At 47.1% G+C, this 18,818-nt stretch overlaps 1 protein-coding gene across 1 annotated transcript in view; it reads right to left on the bottom strand.

Moving 5' to 3' along the window:
• The window catches only part of PAPOLA (poly(A) polymerase alpha), an 829,479-nt gene that overhangs the window by 285,217 nt on the left and 525,444 nt on the right, over positions 1 to 18,818 (bottom strand). The window contains exon 18 of the mRNA XM_086937747.1: positions 17,730 to 17,827. Within this exon, the coding sequence (XP_086793873.1) occupies positions 17,730 to 17,827 (98 nt within the window). The remainder of the gene's footprint in view (positions 1 to 17,729; positions 17,828 to 18,818) is intronic.

The raw sequence follows: 18,818 nt of genomic DNA, 5'->3' as shown, positions 1-18,818 counted from the left end.
GGACTGCCCCAGATGGAAGGGAGTTACCACCTTAGGCAGAAAAGCAGCCCTTGTCCGGAGTACCATTCTTTCAGCATGAATGGTCAAGAACGGGGGTTTCGAACTCAGAGCTTGAAGCTCACTTACCCTCCTTGCAGAGGTAATGGCAACTAGAAATACTGTTTTTAAAGACAACAGTCTCAAGGGACACTTGTGCAAGGGCTCAGAGGAAGAACCGATCAAGTAAGTTAAGACAAGATTTAAGTCCCATTGAGGCACAATAAATGGACTGGGCGAAAATTTGTTGGTAAGGCTCTTAATGAATCGTAACACAATAGGTGATTTAAACAAGGACGGCTGATCCGGCAAGCAAAGGAATGCCGACAAAGCCGATAAATAGTCCTTCACAGTAGCCACATCAAAGCCTTGCTGAGCTAGAGAGAGCAAACTGAAGGATGTTGGATAAACGAGCACTCATGGACCACCTGTAGGAATAGATAGACTTGGTGGAGTGTCGCCTGGCCGATGGTATTCGTCAGGCGGAAGAGCGAAAGAATTCAGGTTGCCCCGTTCAATCTCCAGGCATGAAGGTGTAAGCTCTGGAGGTGGGGGTGTAGAACTTGCCCCTCCAACTGCGAGAGGAGGTCTGCCCTGAGAGGGAGACGGAGCGGCGGGCACGAGGAGAGGTGGAGAAGATCTGTATACCACACCCATCTTGGCCAATCCAGGGCTATCAATATGACTTGGGCCCAGTCTTGGTGAATCTTCCTCAGAACCTGAGGAATCAAGAGTATGGGAGGGAACGCGTAAAGGAGTTGAGAGTTGCATCTCAACTGAAACGCGTCCCCCAAAGCTCCCTGCATCGGATACTGAAGACTGTAGAATGATGGGCAGTGAGCGTTTTCGTGAGTGGCAAACAGGTACACCCGAGGAGTTCCCCACGTCCGAAAGATGTGACAAACCACCTCCGGATAAAGCCTCCACTCGTGGTCGGCAGAGAACTGCAGACTGAGACTGTCTGCACGTACGTTCAGAACTCCGGCCATATGATTTGCCATCAGGCAAATCTGATGGTCCTGAACCCAGGACCACAGACGCAGAGCCTCTCTGCAGAGACAATGCAACCCCACTCCTTCCTGCTTGTTGACATACCACATCGCGGTAGTGTTGTCTGTCAGGACTTGAACCGACTGACCGCGAAGGGAAGGGAGGAAGGCCTTGAGCGGCAAACAAATCGCACGTAACTCTAGATTGATGTGAAGCAACCTTTCCTCTGGAGACCAAAGACCCTTGATCTCCAGGTCCCCCAGATGAGCACCCCACCCTAAAGTGGATGCATCCGTTATCACTGTGGCCACCGATGGAGGAAGATGGAAGGGCTTTCCTCGAGTCAGATTGCCCTCCATGCTCCACCAAGACAGATCCGCTGCAGCTTCTCTGGAGATCCTCACAGACTCCCTGATATCTCCGTTGTACTGATACCACTGCCTGCGGAGGCACCACTGGAGCGCCCTCATGTGCCAGCGTGCATGGTTGACCAACAGAATGCTGGAAGCAAACAGACCGAGCAGGTGAAGGACCTTCAGGATTGGAACGACCGCTCCATTGTAAAACAAGGGAATCATTTCCTGAATGTCGAGAATCCTTTGTGGAGGTGGGAATGCTCGACGCACAGTAGTGTCCAGTACCGCCCCTAAAAACAGGTTGCGCTGAGAGGGCACCAGGTGAGACTTTGGCATGTTTATCGAGAAACTCAATTTGTACAACAACTGAGTTGTAACCGGCAGATGATGAAGCACCTTCTCTGGCGACTTTGCTTTGATCAGCCAGTTGTCCAGATAGGGGAAAACTGGAATCCCCAACCTCCTGAGATGGGCTGCCACCACTGCGATCACCTTGGTGAAGACTTGAGGTGCAGTAGTAAGACCAAACGGGAGAACCGCAAACTGATAATGCTGCGACCCTACCGTAAAATGGAGATACTTCCTGTGCGACTTCAGGATCGGGATATGAAAATACGCATCCTGCAAGTCGATCGACACCTTCCAGTCTTCCTGTTGCAGCGCCTGAAGAACCTGCGCTAGGGTGAGCATCTTGAACTTCTCCTGCTTGAGAAAAAGATTCAAGATCCAGGATTGGACATAACCTGCCATCCTTTTTGGGAATCAGGAAATACCCGGAGTAGCATCCCTGACCCCTTTCCTGCTCTGGAACCTCCTCTATCGCACCTTTTTTCAGTAATGTGAGGACTTCCTCCTGCAGGAGAAGAAGGTGGTCCTCCGAACATGCCCCTTGGCAAGGAGGGTAATTCGGAGTGAATTCCCGAAAGGGAAGAGCATACCCATTTTCCACAAGATTTAGAACCCAAAGGTCCGTAGTGACCGATTGTAGAAAATGGGTAAGCCGACCCCCTACAGGACCCACATGATCCAGAATGGTGAATCTAGGGCTGCTTTGCTGTGGCAAGAGGGAGGGAGGTAGAGGAGAAGGGCTGACTACCTCGTGGACGACCTCTGTTCTTGCCCCTGTAGGGCTTATACAGGGTATTTTGCTGTTGCTGAGGCTGCCTCTAGACCCGCAAGGACGACCTTCCAAAACCTCTGTACCTTCTAAGAGGAACCTCTAGGCTGCGCCTGTAGGCCCAGAGATTGAGCTGTAGCTTTGCTGTCCTTGAATCTTTCTAAGGCTGTGTCTGCTTTTTTCCCCAATCAGCCCAGAACAATCGAAAGGGAGGTCAAGAAGCGTTGTCTGCACATCCGGAGAGAACTCAGACGACTTGAGCCAAGCACTTCTCCTTGTGGCTACTGAAGAACGCATAATCCTGGCAACAGAGTCCGCAGTGTCCAAGCCACTCTGAATAACTTGACGTGCAGCTGCTTGAGTGTCCGATAAAACCTCATTAAAATTCTGCCTGTCCTCCTCAGACAATTTAGGAGCAAGTTGTTTTGCAGAGTCCATTAGAGCGTGAATGTAACGGCTCAAAAGACAGGTGGCATTTGTGGACTTCAATGCCATACTTGCTGAGGAGAACACCTTTTTAGCTGAATGGTCAAGCTTTTTCGAGTCTCTATCACCAGGGACTTGAGGAAAGGCCCCAGAAGATTTCTTCGAACAGTTAGCTTGAACCACCAGGCTCTCAGGAGAAGGATGAGATGTTAGGTAGTCTGGATCTCCTGGAGCCACCCTGTACCTCCTAGCAACAGATTTTGATACTGCTGGAGCCGAAAAGGGCTTACGCCAAACCTCCATAACTGGCTCAGTGATGGCATCATTAAAAGGCAGTAAAGGCTCTATTACAGTGGAGGGAGAAAGAAGAACCTCCGTTAAAATATTGGACATGAATTCAGCTGTTGGAAGCTGCCAAGTCTAAAAGCTCTGCTGCCTTCCTTATAACAGCGTGGTAAGGAGCCACATCCTTAGATGGAGTATCTGAAGGAGGAGAAAGCTCCCATTCTGGGGACATATGAAGGCCACTTGACACCCTCAAATCTTCAAATAAGTCCTCAGACTCCTGAAGCCGGCGTCGAACACGGATCCGGAAGCACAGCCTGAGCCGAACGAGGCCGGGCTGACGGCGCCAGAGATGAAGGGAACGACGTCTACGTCCTCGGCGCCGGGAAATGCCATGATGGCGCCGCTGGAAGAAATGGCATAAAGGGAGCCTGAGCATAAGCCTGAGGAACCCCCCAGATTAAAGGCCATAGGAACCATGGGACACAAAGGTGCTCCAGAGGGGTACATGGCTCTTGCAAAGACTCCATACATTGCATTTAAGTAATGTGATGGATCTTGACCCGGGCCAGGGAAAGGTAGATAAGCACCAGATATAGGCTCTAGCTAAGGCATTACCGGATTCGGGCCAATCCGCGCGGACAGTTAAGAAAATGGAGTCGACGACTCATCAGGCACTGGAGCCTCTTCCACAGGAGTCGGAGATGGAGCTGGCGTAGGAGAATGTACCGGTGAAGCTTCGTGCCGAGCGAGCAGGAGAACCCTGATTCGAGCAAGAATGAGAAGGAGAGACATAGTCCTTACAATGCAGATGAGCTAGAGAAGTCTGTTTCGGAGTCACGTCCTTATCGGAACAGCGTCGAGAGCCGTGCATCTTCTTCTTCTTAAGCTTCTTTGATTTTGAAGCATGACCGGACGTCGACTTCGAACCCGACCTCGACCTGGATCTCGACCTTTATCTTCTTCGACCTCTCTTCTTCCTCATCTACACCATTAACAGCTTGGCCTCTCTCTCCTTTAAAGTCTTCGGGTTCATCTTGCGACAGCAAGCGCAACCCTGGGCATCATGATCAGATGACAGGCACCAGACACAATCTTCGTGAGGATCCGTGATGGACATATGTCCTCCGCACTCCTTCCAGGGTTTGAACCCTGATTTCCTCGACAACATCTTCAGGAAAGAAACAAGAAAAGACCAGAAACCCAATCCAGAAATACAAAGTAACTACACAAGCTACGGAGAATCCCAGAAAACAGTTAGAGTCGACGGCGCGGAAAAAAGGGAATTGATGTCATCACGCCGTCGAGGCTCTCTTATGGCTCCGGTGACGTCAGCGGAGACGCGAGCGGAGTCATGCATCTGTCACGTCGTCCTCGTCGGCGTGGAGAGCTACGAAAAATTTCCGAATGCTGCTGGAGCAGGGGATATTCACAAGGTGAGGAATCCACTGGCAGATGTATCCATCAGAACGAGAATGCTTTGATTCAAGTGATACTTAGATATCACCATTGGTAAGAATTATGGGTTCATTTTTAAAATCACCTTTTCTTTATGGATTTGCATGTATGGCTCCTGTATGGTTAAAGCTTGTAACTCATTTACTCGCCGTAAGGATACAATAGCAATCAGAAAAGCTATCTTTAAAGTGATGGGTTTGAGGTCTGCTGTATGCATGGGTTCAAATGATTTTGTCATAAGTTGTGTGAGCACTGTATTTAAAGTCCGCATGGGGACTGGAGCTGTTATTGGAGGAGCAATTCTTTTAGACCCCTCTAGGAACCTCTTTATGACAGGTCTTCTGAAAAAACTTTTGCATGATTTTCCCCTGGTGTAAGCTACGTCTGCAAGGTGTACCTTTATGCTTGAATAGATGATGTGACGGTCTAGGAGGTGTGTCAGATATATGATCACTGTGTCTTGTTTATTGAGTCCATTCGGTTAGCTGTGCACCAAGTGGTGTACCGCTTCCATTTTGCGGCATAGCATTGTCTTGTAGTTTATTTTTTTGCTTTTAGAAATTCCATTGTACACTGAGGTAAGATTAGGTGACCAAACTAAGTATTCAGGTGCCAGGCGCAGGGTTGCTGGCTTCGGGTGAAAGATTTGCCCCTGCTGCATTGTTAGTAGGTCCTTGTCCGCACTGATTTTGATTATTTGTCCCTTGGACAGTTCTAGCAGACTTGAATACCATTTTTGTAGCGCAAGGAGAATTAGGTTTGTCCCTGGTTGTCTTGCTTTTTCCAGAACTCTTTGGATTAGAGGTATTGGTGGGAAAGCGTAGGCAAATGTCCCTGACCAATTTAGTCACAGGGCATTCCTCCTTGCCAGGTGGTGAAGAAACCTCAAGGCAACAAACTGGCCTTTTTTGCTCTGTATTGTTGCAAACAGGACTTTCTCTGGGGTCCCCCAGAGTTTGAAGATGTATTGTATAGTATTGTATTGTATTGTGTTGGGTTCACTTTCCCACTCATGGGAGCAGTTGTTCTGCCAGCTCAGAAGATCTGCTGTTGTATTGTATATTCCTGGTATATGTATTGTTTGTATGTTGCTTTTTTGAGAAATCGCCCATTGCCAGATCTGTTGTGCTAGCTTGCTTAGCGGGAATGATTTTGTACCTCCCTGTTTGTGGAGGTAAAACATTGTGGTGGTGTCCGTTTGAATAAAGACAGTTCTTTTGTGAATGTGTTTCTGGAATGCCTTCAATGCTAGGAATACTGTTTTCATTTCCAAGTAATTGATGTGTACGATGGATTCGAGGTATTTCCATTGGCCTTGTACTTTCAGTTGTTTGCAGTGCACTCCGCATCTGTTGAGGGATGCGTCTGTAATGATTGTCACAGAAGAAGTTGGATTCTTGAAAGGCCTGCCTTATGTTACTTTTTTGGATGCCTACCACTGTATTTCTGCTTTCAGCTTGTGTGTACCAACCACTAGATCCTCCCAACTGCCTGTGGCTTGTGACCAGTTGTTGGAAAGCCATTCCTGGAAGGGGCGCATATGTAGGTTGGCATGGGGAATGAGTGGGATGCATTAGGACATCATGCTCATGAGTTTCATGACTCTCCTCACTGTCAGAGATTGACCCCTCCAGTAGAGGGAAGTTTCCTGTTTGATGGCTTGTATCCTTTTTTGTGTAGGGTATGCCCATGCGAGTCTCGAGTGAAGTCTTGTTCCCAAGAATGTTTTTTCCCTTTCTAGCTTTGTGGAGGATTTATTGTGATTCATTGAGAATTCTAATGTTTGTAGCGTGTGGATTGCTGTTTGAATATGTCTGAGACCTTTTTGTTTTGGGTCTGCCCTTATAAGCCAGTCATCTAGGTAAGGGTAGACATGTATTCCATCCTTTCGCAGATGCGCCGCAACTGCAGCTAGGCACTTGGTGAAGACCTGTTGTGCTGATTTTATTCTGAACGGGAATACTTTGAACTGGTAATGTGTTCCCTTGTGTAGGAACCGGAGATATTTTCTGTTTCTTGTTCATGGGGATGTGTAAATAGGCGTCCTTGAGATCTCTTGTTGCCATGTATTCTCCTTTTTGAATTTGTGGGATTATGTCTTGTAGAGTAGCCATTTTGAAGTGCTGTGTCAGAATGAATTTGTTTATGAACTTTAGGTCCAGTATTGGCCTTAGTAAGAGGTCCTGTTTGGGGGACTAGGAAATACGGCGAGTAGTTTCCTTTGAAAAATTCTTGTCTTGGTACAAGTTCTATTACTTGTTTTTGAAGAAGCTCCTTGATTTCCAAATTTAACTGTACGAGCTCTGATTTGAGGAACCTCTAACCTTGCGAGGTTTTTTGATGGTATTTTTGTGGGTTCTACGCAATACCCGTATTTTACCAAATTTAATATCCAATTGTTTGCGGTGATGTTTCACCACTGTTGTAGGTACTGCGATACTCTGCCTCCCACTGGTGTTGTGTGTGGGTCCTACCCAGTGCAGGAGTCAATCAGAGCCATTTCCTCTTCGTCTAGAGGGTTGGCCTCTGCCTCTTCCTCGAAAAGACTGCATTGGTTGTTGTTGCCAAACTTGGTATCTTGCTAGCTGGTTTGTTTGTTGACCATTACCTTGGCCCTGTTGTTGATGTGACAATTGCGGTCCTTGAACAAAGGTTCCTCTTCCCGTGGGGTTTCTTCAGTTACAACATCCCCTTTGGAAGGTACCTCTTTGTTTCAGGGCTCCCATGGCTCTAGCAGTTTTGCTGTCCTTTTAAATTTGTTGGAGAGATTTCACAAATAGTGCCTCTCCTGTAAATGATCTGTTAATAATGGAGGTTTGAACCTCCTGTTTAAAACCTGATATTCTGAGCCAGCTATGCCTTCTCAGTGTGGTGCCTGTGCACATCTGTCTGCCGGCAGCGTCTACTGTTGCGAGTGCTGATTTGAGGCATGTGTTTGCGATGTCTTTGCCTTCTTGGACAATAGATTTTGCCCTCTTCTTGTCTTCTTCCGGGAGCTTGTTGATGAGCTCCTCAATGTCATTCCATTGTTGGTGTCTGTACCTGTTCAGCAGGTCATTAGAATTTGTGATACGCCATTGCGTCGCTGCCTCCATTTCCATATTTCTGCCTACCATATCCATCCGTTTGCTCTCCTTCTCTTGAGGAGGTCAACTGTTAGAGAGTGCATTTGCTCTGCTGGCCGTGGGAACAATGATGGAGTCAGGTACTGAGTTTGTCTGCATCTATTTTGGGTCCTTGGAAGAGGGTTTGTACTTCTTTTTGACCCTTGGTATTACCCCCTTGCTTGAGGCTGGTTCCTTAAAGGCTTCTTTGCCCTGGTCCAAGATGCTTGGTAGCATTGGTAGGTATTGTGTCCCCTTGTTGGCTGGGGTTAGTGTTTCTAAGAGGAAGCATGTGTCCCCTTTTCCTTCTTTGAGGGAGACTCCGAAAGCGCCTGCTGCTCTCTTTACTAGGCAATTGTAGAAGGCTATGTCATCTGGTGGTGAAGCCTTCGAGGGATAACAGCATATCTCCTCCTCTGGACTGTCTGTGTCAAGGTCATTCTGTATCCTCGAAGGTTTCAGAGTGTTCCTCCTCTTCAAGTGCGTCGATGTATAATCGGGGACTTCATCACACGGTTCGGGAGTTGGAGGTGATTTGTGGGTCTCATCTTCTTCCCCTGCAACCAGCATCTTAGGAATACGGTATTCCTTGAGTAAAGCGTCGAACTCCCTCTCTTTCTGGAGGAGCGTCGCCATTTCGGTTTCAAGCCATTTCCTTTTCTTCTCAACCTCGAGAGCTCCCTCGGTGTCGGAGACTGGAGATTTTCTTTTCTTGCCCGTGCTTGCATCTGGCTTTGATGGTGTCGCAGTTTCTTCTGGGTTTGTGTTCGACTCTTGTTTTCTGCGTCTTCTGCGATTTTCCCTCATCGGCGTCCCTTGGTAGGGTTGCCTGGGGTTCCTTGGATCGCGGCTGGCCTTTGATCGCCTTTTTCTTTGGCTTTGGGGCTGCCTTATGCTGTGCCTTATTATTGTGGCCCTTCAGTTCCGACAGATGTGTATGGTGTCTTGTCTTATCCGTATTTTTCTCTGTATCTTTCACCATCTTTTTGTGGGCGTGGGTCTTTTCGGAGTCTCCCTCTATAACTTTGACGTCTGTTCCCTCGTGCGTCGATTCTGCTGGAACTCCTTGATCCTCATCGTAACTGGAAATGCCTCGGTCCTTCATGGAAGATTTTTTCGGTGCCTGGGCCACTGTTGCGCAGTGGGCCTCGGCTTTCGGTGTGTTCTGAAGGTTTTTGGCAGGAACAGCGCGCAGGCCTCACAGTCCTTGTCCTTATGGTCCTTGGGTAGGCAGTGGTTGCACACGTCGTGTGGGGCGCATTATGCAAATTTGTGGTGGCACTCGGGGCAGAATTTAAAAGGGGTATTTTCCATGGTCCCTACCTCGCCATATGTCGAACCTTGATGTCTTCAGTATTAAAGGTGTCGTTCTCGGAGTGAAGTTGTGCTCTCCGGTTGCGATGCCAATGCTGGATTTGTACTCGAAATCTCAACTCTTTTTCAAGGATTTTCCTGAAATCCTGCTTCCAGACCCAACAACGGAAAAAAGAATCTGAAGATGGCTACCACACACAACAACCTCCAGGGTGCAGTGTGACGTCACACAGGGGACGTACCTGGCACCAAATGGTGGTCGACGACACCCAACCACTAGACGGCGGAATAATGCAGCACAGCATGTGAATCCAGAAAAGGACTCATGCTGCAAGACCACAGTTTACAGATAAGTAACTTCTTTTCTTCTCCAGTATTGAGGTATCTTTCCTAGATTCACATGCTTAAATCCGAATAGATAGCAGTAGTATTATAGGAATGTCTGCTGATATAGGGTATGAAGTGGAAAATCCTGTACTGTGAGAAGCTGGGTTTCTGTTGCAGTAACCACACACACACTTTTGACTTGATGTGCCCTGGGTTCCTGCCAATCAGGTTCCCAGGGCCTGCTTGCCTTCCCCAAAACTGTTCCAAACCCAATTGGCACCCTGTCCACAGGTCCACCCCTGGTAAATGGTACCCCAAGTACCCTGGGCACTGTGACCAGAGAAGTCCTCTAATGGAGGAAGCACTTATTGTGCCACCCTTAGAGCCCCTGTACCTTTACACTCACACTCTGCCTTTGAAGGCTGCATGTTAAGGTGCAGAACAAAGTGAAGAGTCGACGTGCCATGCCTACAACCTACTGCCTTAGCATAGATCAGACACCTCATCAGCTGGGTGTACTATACCAGTGGTGAGGGTGCATGAGCCCTGTACCCCCTAAGTCCATTCTTAGACACTAAGTGCAGCGCTGCCATTAAAAGTATTTGATGCTGGGAGGTTGTCATTACGACCTCCACAGCACCATAGTGGCTACACTGAAAACTGAGACGTTTGGTATCAAAACTTCTCAGCACATTAAATCCACACTGATGCCAGTGCAGGATTTAATGAAAAATTCCCTCTTAGTGATGCCCCCTGTAATTCGACCAGCCTCTGGTGGGTTCCCTGACTGGTACACACCAGCCTGCCACCACAAGACATGTTTCTGGACACCTGGGGTGGGAGCCTTCGCTCCCCTAGCCCAGAAACAAGGCCTTTCCTGCATGGAGGTGTTCACACCTCCCCCAAGCCAGTTAGAGCCATCATAGGCAGGGGAGCTTCAAAGGCCTTGCAGCCTTTGTAATGCGACCCCCAGCCTCTCCAGCTATCGGGAGCAGGCCCCCTTCCTGTCTCCCCTCCTTTTCCATGGTAAGATAGGCGGGAAAAATTAGCCAGCCCAGAAGGTGTGGCCACCTCTGCCAACCCCTCCACAAAGTTGGGGGAGGCGAGGTGAAGCCCACACTTCAGTGCCCGCCATCTTGCAGATGGCAGGCTCTCCCCAAACAGGATTAAGGATTGTGCTCACTCTCCCACGTGGGGTGAGCACACCAAGGGTGTAGTCACCCTAAAGTCAGTAGCCAATTGGCTACTGACGAGGCACCTAAAACGCCCCTGAATACATTATTTAGGGGGCATCCCTGTACCAAGAAGGCAGATTCCCACAACCTAAGAAGAAAAGGGACGAAGAAGACGCCCTGCAGAGGAGACTGCCGAGAACTGACTTGGCCCCAGCACTACCGGCCCATTTGCAGTTTCCAGAGATCCTGCGCCAAAGGTCGCCTTGTCCTGCAGCCAGAGACCTCCAGAACCCTGGGAGTATGGACTGCCTTCAGCAAAAGGCTGGATCTCCTGTGAACAGCAGCTCTGTTCAAAAGAAAACTCCCAAGGCAGAATCTGAGCCTGCTGAGGACAAAGAAACCAGAAGCCTGGAACCACCACTGCACAGAGTCCACTGTGGGTTGACCCCTCCAGGACTCCCAGACGTCGCCTGCAGCCGCTGCACGTAGACCCCCCCCCCCCCCCCCCGCCCCCACCCGCGAATGGCCCGGTAAAGTGAAAGCCGACCTCAAAACCATCCCTGCACCTAGCTGCCCTGCACTCTGGAGAAGAGAACCTGTGGTGTACCTACATCCCCGAGCCCTCCAACTTACTTGCCCAGCTGTTGGTTCCTCCCGGAAGTCTTCCAGGACAGAGCCTGCAGCTGTAAACGAAAACCGAAAATCCCCATTGAAAACAACAGGGCACACAACGCCAAAACTGCAACCTGCACCCAGCCGCCCCTGCGCCACTGAGGGTGCACTTTGTGTGCTAAACCGGATCCCCCTTTGCCCTTAACCTAACACCAGGAGCTTTACTCCCACAACCCAGTGGCCTGCTCATAAGCAGCCACCAACTGGAGGCCCCCTTTCCCCGACTGGATAACATTGGGCCTCAGCACTCTGCACCCCGCAGCCCTAGGGCCGCCCTGAGTCTAACCTCAGAGGACCAACTTCAACAAAAAAGTACTTACCTTTAAACCAATAACACTATTTTCCTTAATAGGATAACACTGACTGTTTTTCTATGAAAAGTTTTTAAGGATTGAGTTGGAAAACCTTAAGAAATTATTTAAAATTGTATTAACAACGGTTTACAGTAAATGTCCCAGTGTAGTATCTAGGTATACTACACTGTGTAAGAAAAGTAATCCTAAAAGTAACTTACCTGTAATTTTACTAAAAATACTATACAAAGTATATGTACTGTATTCTGAAAAACACTACATTTACAATCCAAACTCTGTTACAACTGCATATTTACTACAAAGTATTTATCACGTATATGTGCCAGGCTTGCTTGGTTCTAGGAAATAAAAAAACTAAAAGAATATTTTTATACAAAAACAATTGGTCTGAAGTTCAGTCTTCGAGTGTGTGAATTTATTTGCTGAGTGTGTACAACAAATGCTTAACACTGTCCTCTGATTAAGCCTTACAGCTCGACCACACTACCACAAATAGAGAGTGAGGTGCTATCTACTTTACCCCTGCTTACCTTTTGGGTTTCACTGGACTCTGTGCACACTATACCTCACTTTGGTACAGCATATACAGAGCTAGCTTCCTACATGTACGTAGTAAGCTGCATCACAAATATACACACCCAAACACACATTATATATATATATATATATGACAGTCTGCATATTTGTATTTAAATGTATATACGTGTACATAACGATGTATACATTGTGCAACAAACTTAATTTGATTATCAATTAAATGAAAGCAAAAGTCAAAACATATAGGAAGGTGGGAAGTAGAGAGGCTCACCTTAATGTGAGAGATAACGGAGAACCTCTTGTCCCACAGTTGTGTCAGCATTGCTTGTGGCTCCCGACAGTAATGTCTTGTAAATGTGTGCCTGCTGGCCCAGGTTGCTGCTTTGCAAATTTGTTATATAGGCACACTGACAAGAGGAAGAGGAAACAGCCCTCGTATTGCGAGCTTTCACTGTTGAAGATAGAGGTTTGCCTGCTGGCAGAACTGTATAGCTGATGAGATCCGACATGCTATAATTTGTTTAGAAACAGGATATCCCTTCCTGATGTTCCCATATGCCACAAACAGCTGATCAGTTTTTTGTAGGCTGGTGGTCTTCTGCAAGTAGAATTTTACACACCTCTGTAGATCCAAGGAGTGTAAAGATCTTTTCGATGGTGTTTGCGGATTTGGGAAGAACGTTTTTAATACGATTGGCTCATTCTAATGAAAATCCAATGGGACCTTAGGGATGAAGGTAGGATTGGTACGAAGAAGAACAGTCACTTGTGAATTGAAGGAAAGGATGACTAGTAGTGAAAGCTTGTATGTTGCGTACTCGTCTAGCTGACTTAAGAGCCAGCAGAAGAGAGGTTTTCCCTGCGATATATTTGAGGTCCGCTCTATGAATGGCTCAAATGGCCAATTCATAAGTTGTGCCAACACAATGTTGAAATGCCAAGGCGGAGGTGGGCGCCTTATTGGTGGGAACATTCTAAACAAGCCTTTTAGAAATTGTTTCATAATTCTTGATGACCAAAGCGACTGTGACTCATTGTGCCGCCGAATTCTGGATATTGCAGCGAGGAAAACCTTAATGGAAGAATGGGATAGACCAGGATTTAGCCAGCTGTAGGAAGAAAGGTAGCAACGGTTCTGGCAGAAATTGGATAGGATGAACCTCTGAACTTGCACACCAATGGCAGAATCTCTTCCATTTATGCTTGTAAGTTTTGATAGTGGAAGGAGCTCTAGTATTGTAGAACCTCCCAACAATCAGCAGGGATGGCTAGATCGGCAAACTCATATGTTCAGGAGCCAAGCCGACAAGCGAAGAGATGTTGGGTTCGGATGGCAGACTTGGCCGTGATTCGTCGTTAGCAAGTTTGGTAATGGACATAACAGAATGGGTCTTCACTCCAACAGAAGGAGGAGCTCTTTGAGGCCACCTGGGTGCTATGAGTAGCATTCAGCAAGGTTCCTCCCTCATGTTTTGAAGCACCTTGGGAATTAAAGGAAAAGCGTAAGCATGAATCATCAACCAATTTATTGGAAACGCATTCCTGCACGCACTGGGGTAGCCAGCTGGCGAAGAATCGGCATTTACGCTTTTGACTTGTCGCTAATAGGTTTACGTGCGGCTCGCCCCATGATCGAAAAAGACGATTCAACGTCGGTTGGTGGAGTTCCCACTTGTGGTTGGCCGATATTGACCTGCTCAAGTAATCTGCCAGGATATTAGCCACTCCTGGAACATGTTCTGCTGATAATATTATTTGGTGCTGAATTTCCCAATTCCACATTTGTTGAGCTTGCAGGGACAGCGTAGTCTATCTTCTCCCTCCTTGCTTGTGTAGATAGTGCATACTTGTATTGTCTGTCCGAATTATGACCAATGCTCCTGCAACTTTTTTTAAAGATAGGATTTCAGGGCCAGGAAGATTGACTTTAGTTCCAATAGATTGATGTGTAGGGACTGCTGCTGGCTGTCCCATTTGCCCTTGACTGACCGCCCCTCCAGATGTGCTCCCCAACCCTCGAGGGACGCATCGGTCATAACTATGTATTACGGAGGATCTATTAAGAACGACTGGCCTGTGGCTAGGTTCGGGATGTGAATCCACCATTGAAGCACCTCCTTCATCGGTGATGTTATAATTGCCTCGAAGGATCCTCTGATTTGTAACCACTAACTGTCTAGTTCTTTCAAGGGCCTCATCCACAAGCGGCAGTTGGGAATAAAGTGAATACAGGCGGAAAACGTCTCTAGTAGCGATTTGTCTTTCGTACTGAAATTGACTTTTTTACGAGTAGAGCTGTCAGCTTGCGAATCTTTTCTTGCCTTTCCTGCGAAGCAAAGGCCTTCGCCTGGTGAGTGTCCAAGGTTGCTCTTAGAAACTTTCTGACCCTTGAGGAAATTAGCTGAGACTTTGGAACATTGATGGACAGGCCAAGGACTGGAAAAAGGAGAGGCATCACGGAGTATGACTGTTTGCCACTGCAAAGGATTTCGCTTTTATGAGACAATTGTCCAGGTAAGGGAAGATTTTAATTCCTGCCTGTCTTAGATGGGCCGCCACAGGTGCTAGGACCTTGGTAAATACTTGAGGCGCCGAACGAAGGCCAAATGGGAGAACCCGGAACTGACAGTCCATTCCAGCCACTCTGAAGCGTGAGAATTTCCTGTGCTTGGGGAGAATGGGGATATGAAAATAGGTGTCTTGAAGGTCTAAGGCCGTCAGGTAATCTTCTCGATTCACTAATCAAACAACTCCTAAAGAGATAACATACAAAAAGTTTTTTTTCCAGGAATTTGTTGAAGCAACGAAGGTCCAAGATGTGCGCCATTCTCCCGATTTCTACCTTATGACGAAGAATCTTGAAAGAATCCTGTTCCTCGATGTGCAGTTGGTACCACTTCGAACCCTTCTTTGTACAACATTACTTTTATTTGAGATAACAATTCCGTTGGATAAAAGGGCGGAGGACTTCGGGCGTGTGGCCATTGGAAACTATATCTAAAACCCATCTGTCTGTTGTTATTGTATTTAGGTAGGAAAGAGGAAATCCTTCCACCAATTTCGCGAGGGCAGCCCGAAGGAGACAGAAAGAGGTGTTCAACTGAGTCCCAGAGGGCAAAAGTAGAACGTGCAAACATGCAAGAGGTGTTCAAGGACCAAAGTCCCGAGCTTGTGGACGCAAAGACATGTCGGCCACACAACTCCAACCATCGAGATTCCCTAGTGGGAGGAAGTAACAGATGGGGAGGAAGGCAGCGAGGCTGATGCTGCCTGGACTACCAGCCCTTGAGCCCTATGGTGGGGGGACAAAAACACAGGGTATCCAGCAGGCCCTCACCTAAGTCCCAAGAAGAATGCCATACGATGACCCGTCAAAAGGCAGGAAGGGCTCCACATCCATGGCGCAAAGGTGGAGTAAATCAAACAAGCAATCAGAAGGCAGAGAGACTGATGGAGGGCACAACTGTAGGATGTCAGCAGCTTTGCGAACAGCTTCCGCAAACGCCGCACTAGCCTCCATGGCCAGGGGCTGCTTATTCCAGTAGCAAAGGAACAACAGAGGACGTCACAGGCGTCGAACGACAGTGATGGTGTCGCATCGACGGCGACAAATGCCAAAGGCGACTCCACTGCCGGTGTTGGGCCTTTGTAGACTCGACATCCACCGAGATAGGAGACTGCTGTGTGGAACAGCGTCAACTCTGAGTCAATCCCCCCGCTGCAGCCGCATCTGACGTCAGCGCAGGGAGCACCAGAGGGCTGTGCAGTGACGCAGTAGTAGGGCTGCGGCCTGACGTCTGACTGGGATGCTCCTCTGGGTCATGTCCCAGAATTGCAACAGCTCTGGAACCGGAGTCAGGGCACTCGATTGGCGCCTAGGGCGAACCTTCCGGAGAATACCCAATTTGAGTTCCAACCCCCCTCTGTGGGGCCCGAAGGTATGCGAGGGGGTGACCCAAAGATGGCTTGCAAAGCCCGAAAATTTGCTTCCAAAATAGGCTTCCATCTGGGTCCTAGTTGCCCCAACACCTGGAAATGGTGGATAGGTTGGGTCTGACTTCTGAGGGCCCAACGTCTATGTGAGGATAAAGACCTCCGTGACTTTCTTGTGCTTACCTGCGTCAGGCGAGCGACGTCCGAGGGAACGACCCCGTGACTTGTCCCGAACAGGAGCCCAACCTCGAGATGAAGAGCTGGTGATGCGTGGACTCCAAACGGGACCTCCGGGCGGACAACTTCATCAGACATTTCCGCAGGGACTTCGGCCTCAGCTGCCAGAAGGAGTCGTGATATTTGCCCAAACACCACAAACAAATCACGTGCGGATCCGTCGCCGACATCTGCCCCGTACAGGTCTCGCACAACTTGAAGCCCGAAGCAATCGCACAATGTTCCTGGACGCTAAAAGATGTTGAGAAGGCCTGAAAAGAAAAACAGGCCAGAGGAACCGCTTCTCCAGGATCTGCCTTGAGACGCGGAAAAAGAGGAAACAGACTTCAACACGCCAGAAGGGCCTTCTATGGCTCCATTGACGTCATATCCGTGGACGACATCAGAGCGGAGCCATGCAGAGCTGTCCCCCGGCACGCAAAGGTACTGCTGAAGATTTTCCGGATCCAGACTGACACCTGGGGGATATTCTAAGTTAAGGAATCTGTGGCTAGATGTTTATCAGATTGGCTATATATTGCTCCTGGATAAGAAATGGTTAAGGTTCATAGTGCAATGTTTCCAAAAGTAAACACATTCCTCAGACTAGCGTATACGCATTATAAATGGCCTGTTGGATTTTGGGAATGCAGTAAGAAATATGAAGGAGCCGATCTAGGTTCTCTAACTACATGTCCAGGCAGAGGAAGATAAGGTTTCTAGGTAGCCAAAAAAACAAAAAACAGATGAGGGTTGCATTGAACAGAAGATATGTACACCATTTAGAAATCAGAGAACAACAGGGACATTTTCACACTACTGTTAGCCAAGGCAACCCTGAGTACTTCCTATATAAAATTGTTTTTCAGTAGCCATTTGCATGCATTTGTTACAACAATGTTACAAAAGAAGCAGCTAAGTGAACATTATATACATTTCAGAAGCCAGTTCAGTAACAATTATTAGTACAGAGGTTATTCCACACTTTCAAGAAAAGGCAAAATATGTGCAGAGTCAGACATCCCATAAGAAATAAATGTAAAGAAAGAAGAAAATTAAGTATGTAATCCCAAAATCATGAAGACAATCTTGGAAATTGATCAGAGATGCTAGATCTCCCAGTCAGCTAAAAAAAAATCCAAGCAAAAATGAGACAAGGCTAGTGCAAAGTTTGGGAAGTACAAGGCAGGTCAGTGCACATAAATGTGTTAATTAGCTTCAGATCCAACTGGATATACATAGGATGCAGTATTTTACCAAACTACACTAACTTGGAAACTTTCAGAGAGACAATTCTGATTCTCTCTATATTGCTTCAATAATTATGGTCATATTTAATACTCTGAAATTAGAAGCACTATCATTACAATGCATAGACATGATTACCACAGGTTTCTAGCTAGATATTTGGAATATTTTGTATTTTAAACAATACGTAAATATTAATTATTCCAGGCTAGTTTCCTTACCCCCTGAGTTTTCATTGGAATTGATGATTGAAGTTACTTCAGGAGCCTGTACATTGGTCATGGATGCTGTGATTACAACAGGCACGGGACTGTTTCCACTAAAACAAAAGTAGAGAACGAAAATAACCTTGCCTGCTGTATATTCTGAACAATTGAAGTCAATAAGCATTAGAATGCAACCACACCAACCCATTAACTAGTTCAAGCTGTGGAAGCAGCCAGTGAAACAAATTCTAAAAGGTTTTGTTGGATCACTCCCCAGTGGCTTGCCTAGGAAAATTACTTACCACACTTGGGCCAGACTTCACAGAACTCTTTCATTTCTCTCTCCAGCAACGTGCTGACCAAGCTATACAAATCGAGCAATAATACACCCAACTCCCTGAAAAGCCAATGTCAGACTCACAAGAATTCATTAACAATAATCCAAATGTCAACCTCGGGACAAGCTACTGGAAAGAGGTCAAAAATCAAATGCAGAAGGTGGAATCCACAAAAGCTCTAAAGGAACATTTTTCACGGAACAGCCCTGGTTGAATAACTGCCTCTAAGATGGCTAAAGTCTTGCTACCCATCATAGGGACCTACAATCTTATTTTCACATAAAACATTCATGGCTTATAGCATGGCAGACCCTACAACCAGTGTAGATGGACTAAAGTCTCAGGCGCAACACCAGAATGGAATGAATGCTGTGAAGAGCTAGCAACAGTTTGGTATAGGTTGGTTACAGTCATTATTAAATAAGGTAAAGTACAGTGAAAGATGAATATTCAGGAAGATATAACATTTCTTTCCTTGACAGTGGAGACAGTGTGTCAATGTAAAAAGAAAAAATTTGCTGGGCGAGGAAGGTTATGCTAACTGTCAAGTTATTAATGTGTATAGATTACTGCTTTCCATACTATCTACAATGATTTTGTGAGTGTTGAAGAGGGTTGCCCCCATCCTTTAGAGAGACCAGAGACCACTCCTAGCATTATAATCATCTTTATGGTGATGTAAGGATGTCGAACAATCTGCGAGGACGAATAGACTGAATTGGTGTTGCATGTCAGAAAATTGAAGATACTTGCGGTGTTTGGAGCG

This window comes from Lissotriton vulgaris, chromosome 9 (assembly GCF_964263255.1).
Source record: "Lissotriton vulgaris chromosome 9, aLisVul1.2, whole genome shotgun sequence".
In the NCBI taxonomy this organism is placed as follows: Eukaryota; Metazoa; Chordata; class Amphibia; order Caudata; family Salamandridae; genus Lissotriton; species Lissotriton vulgaris.
Note: the sequence above shows the minus strand (reverse complement) of the source record. Positions and strands in the feature narration are given on the sequence as shown.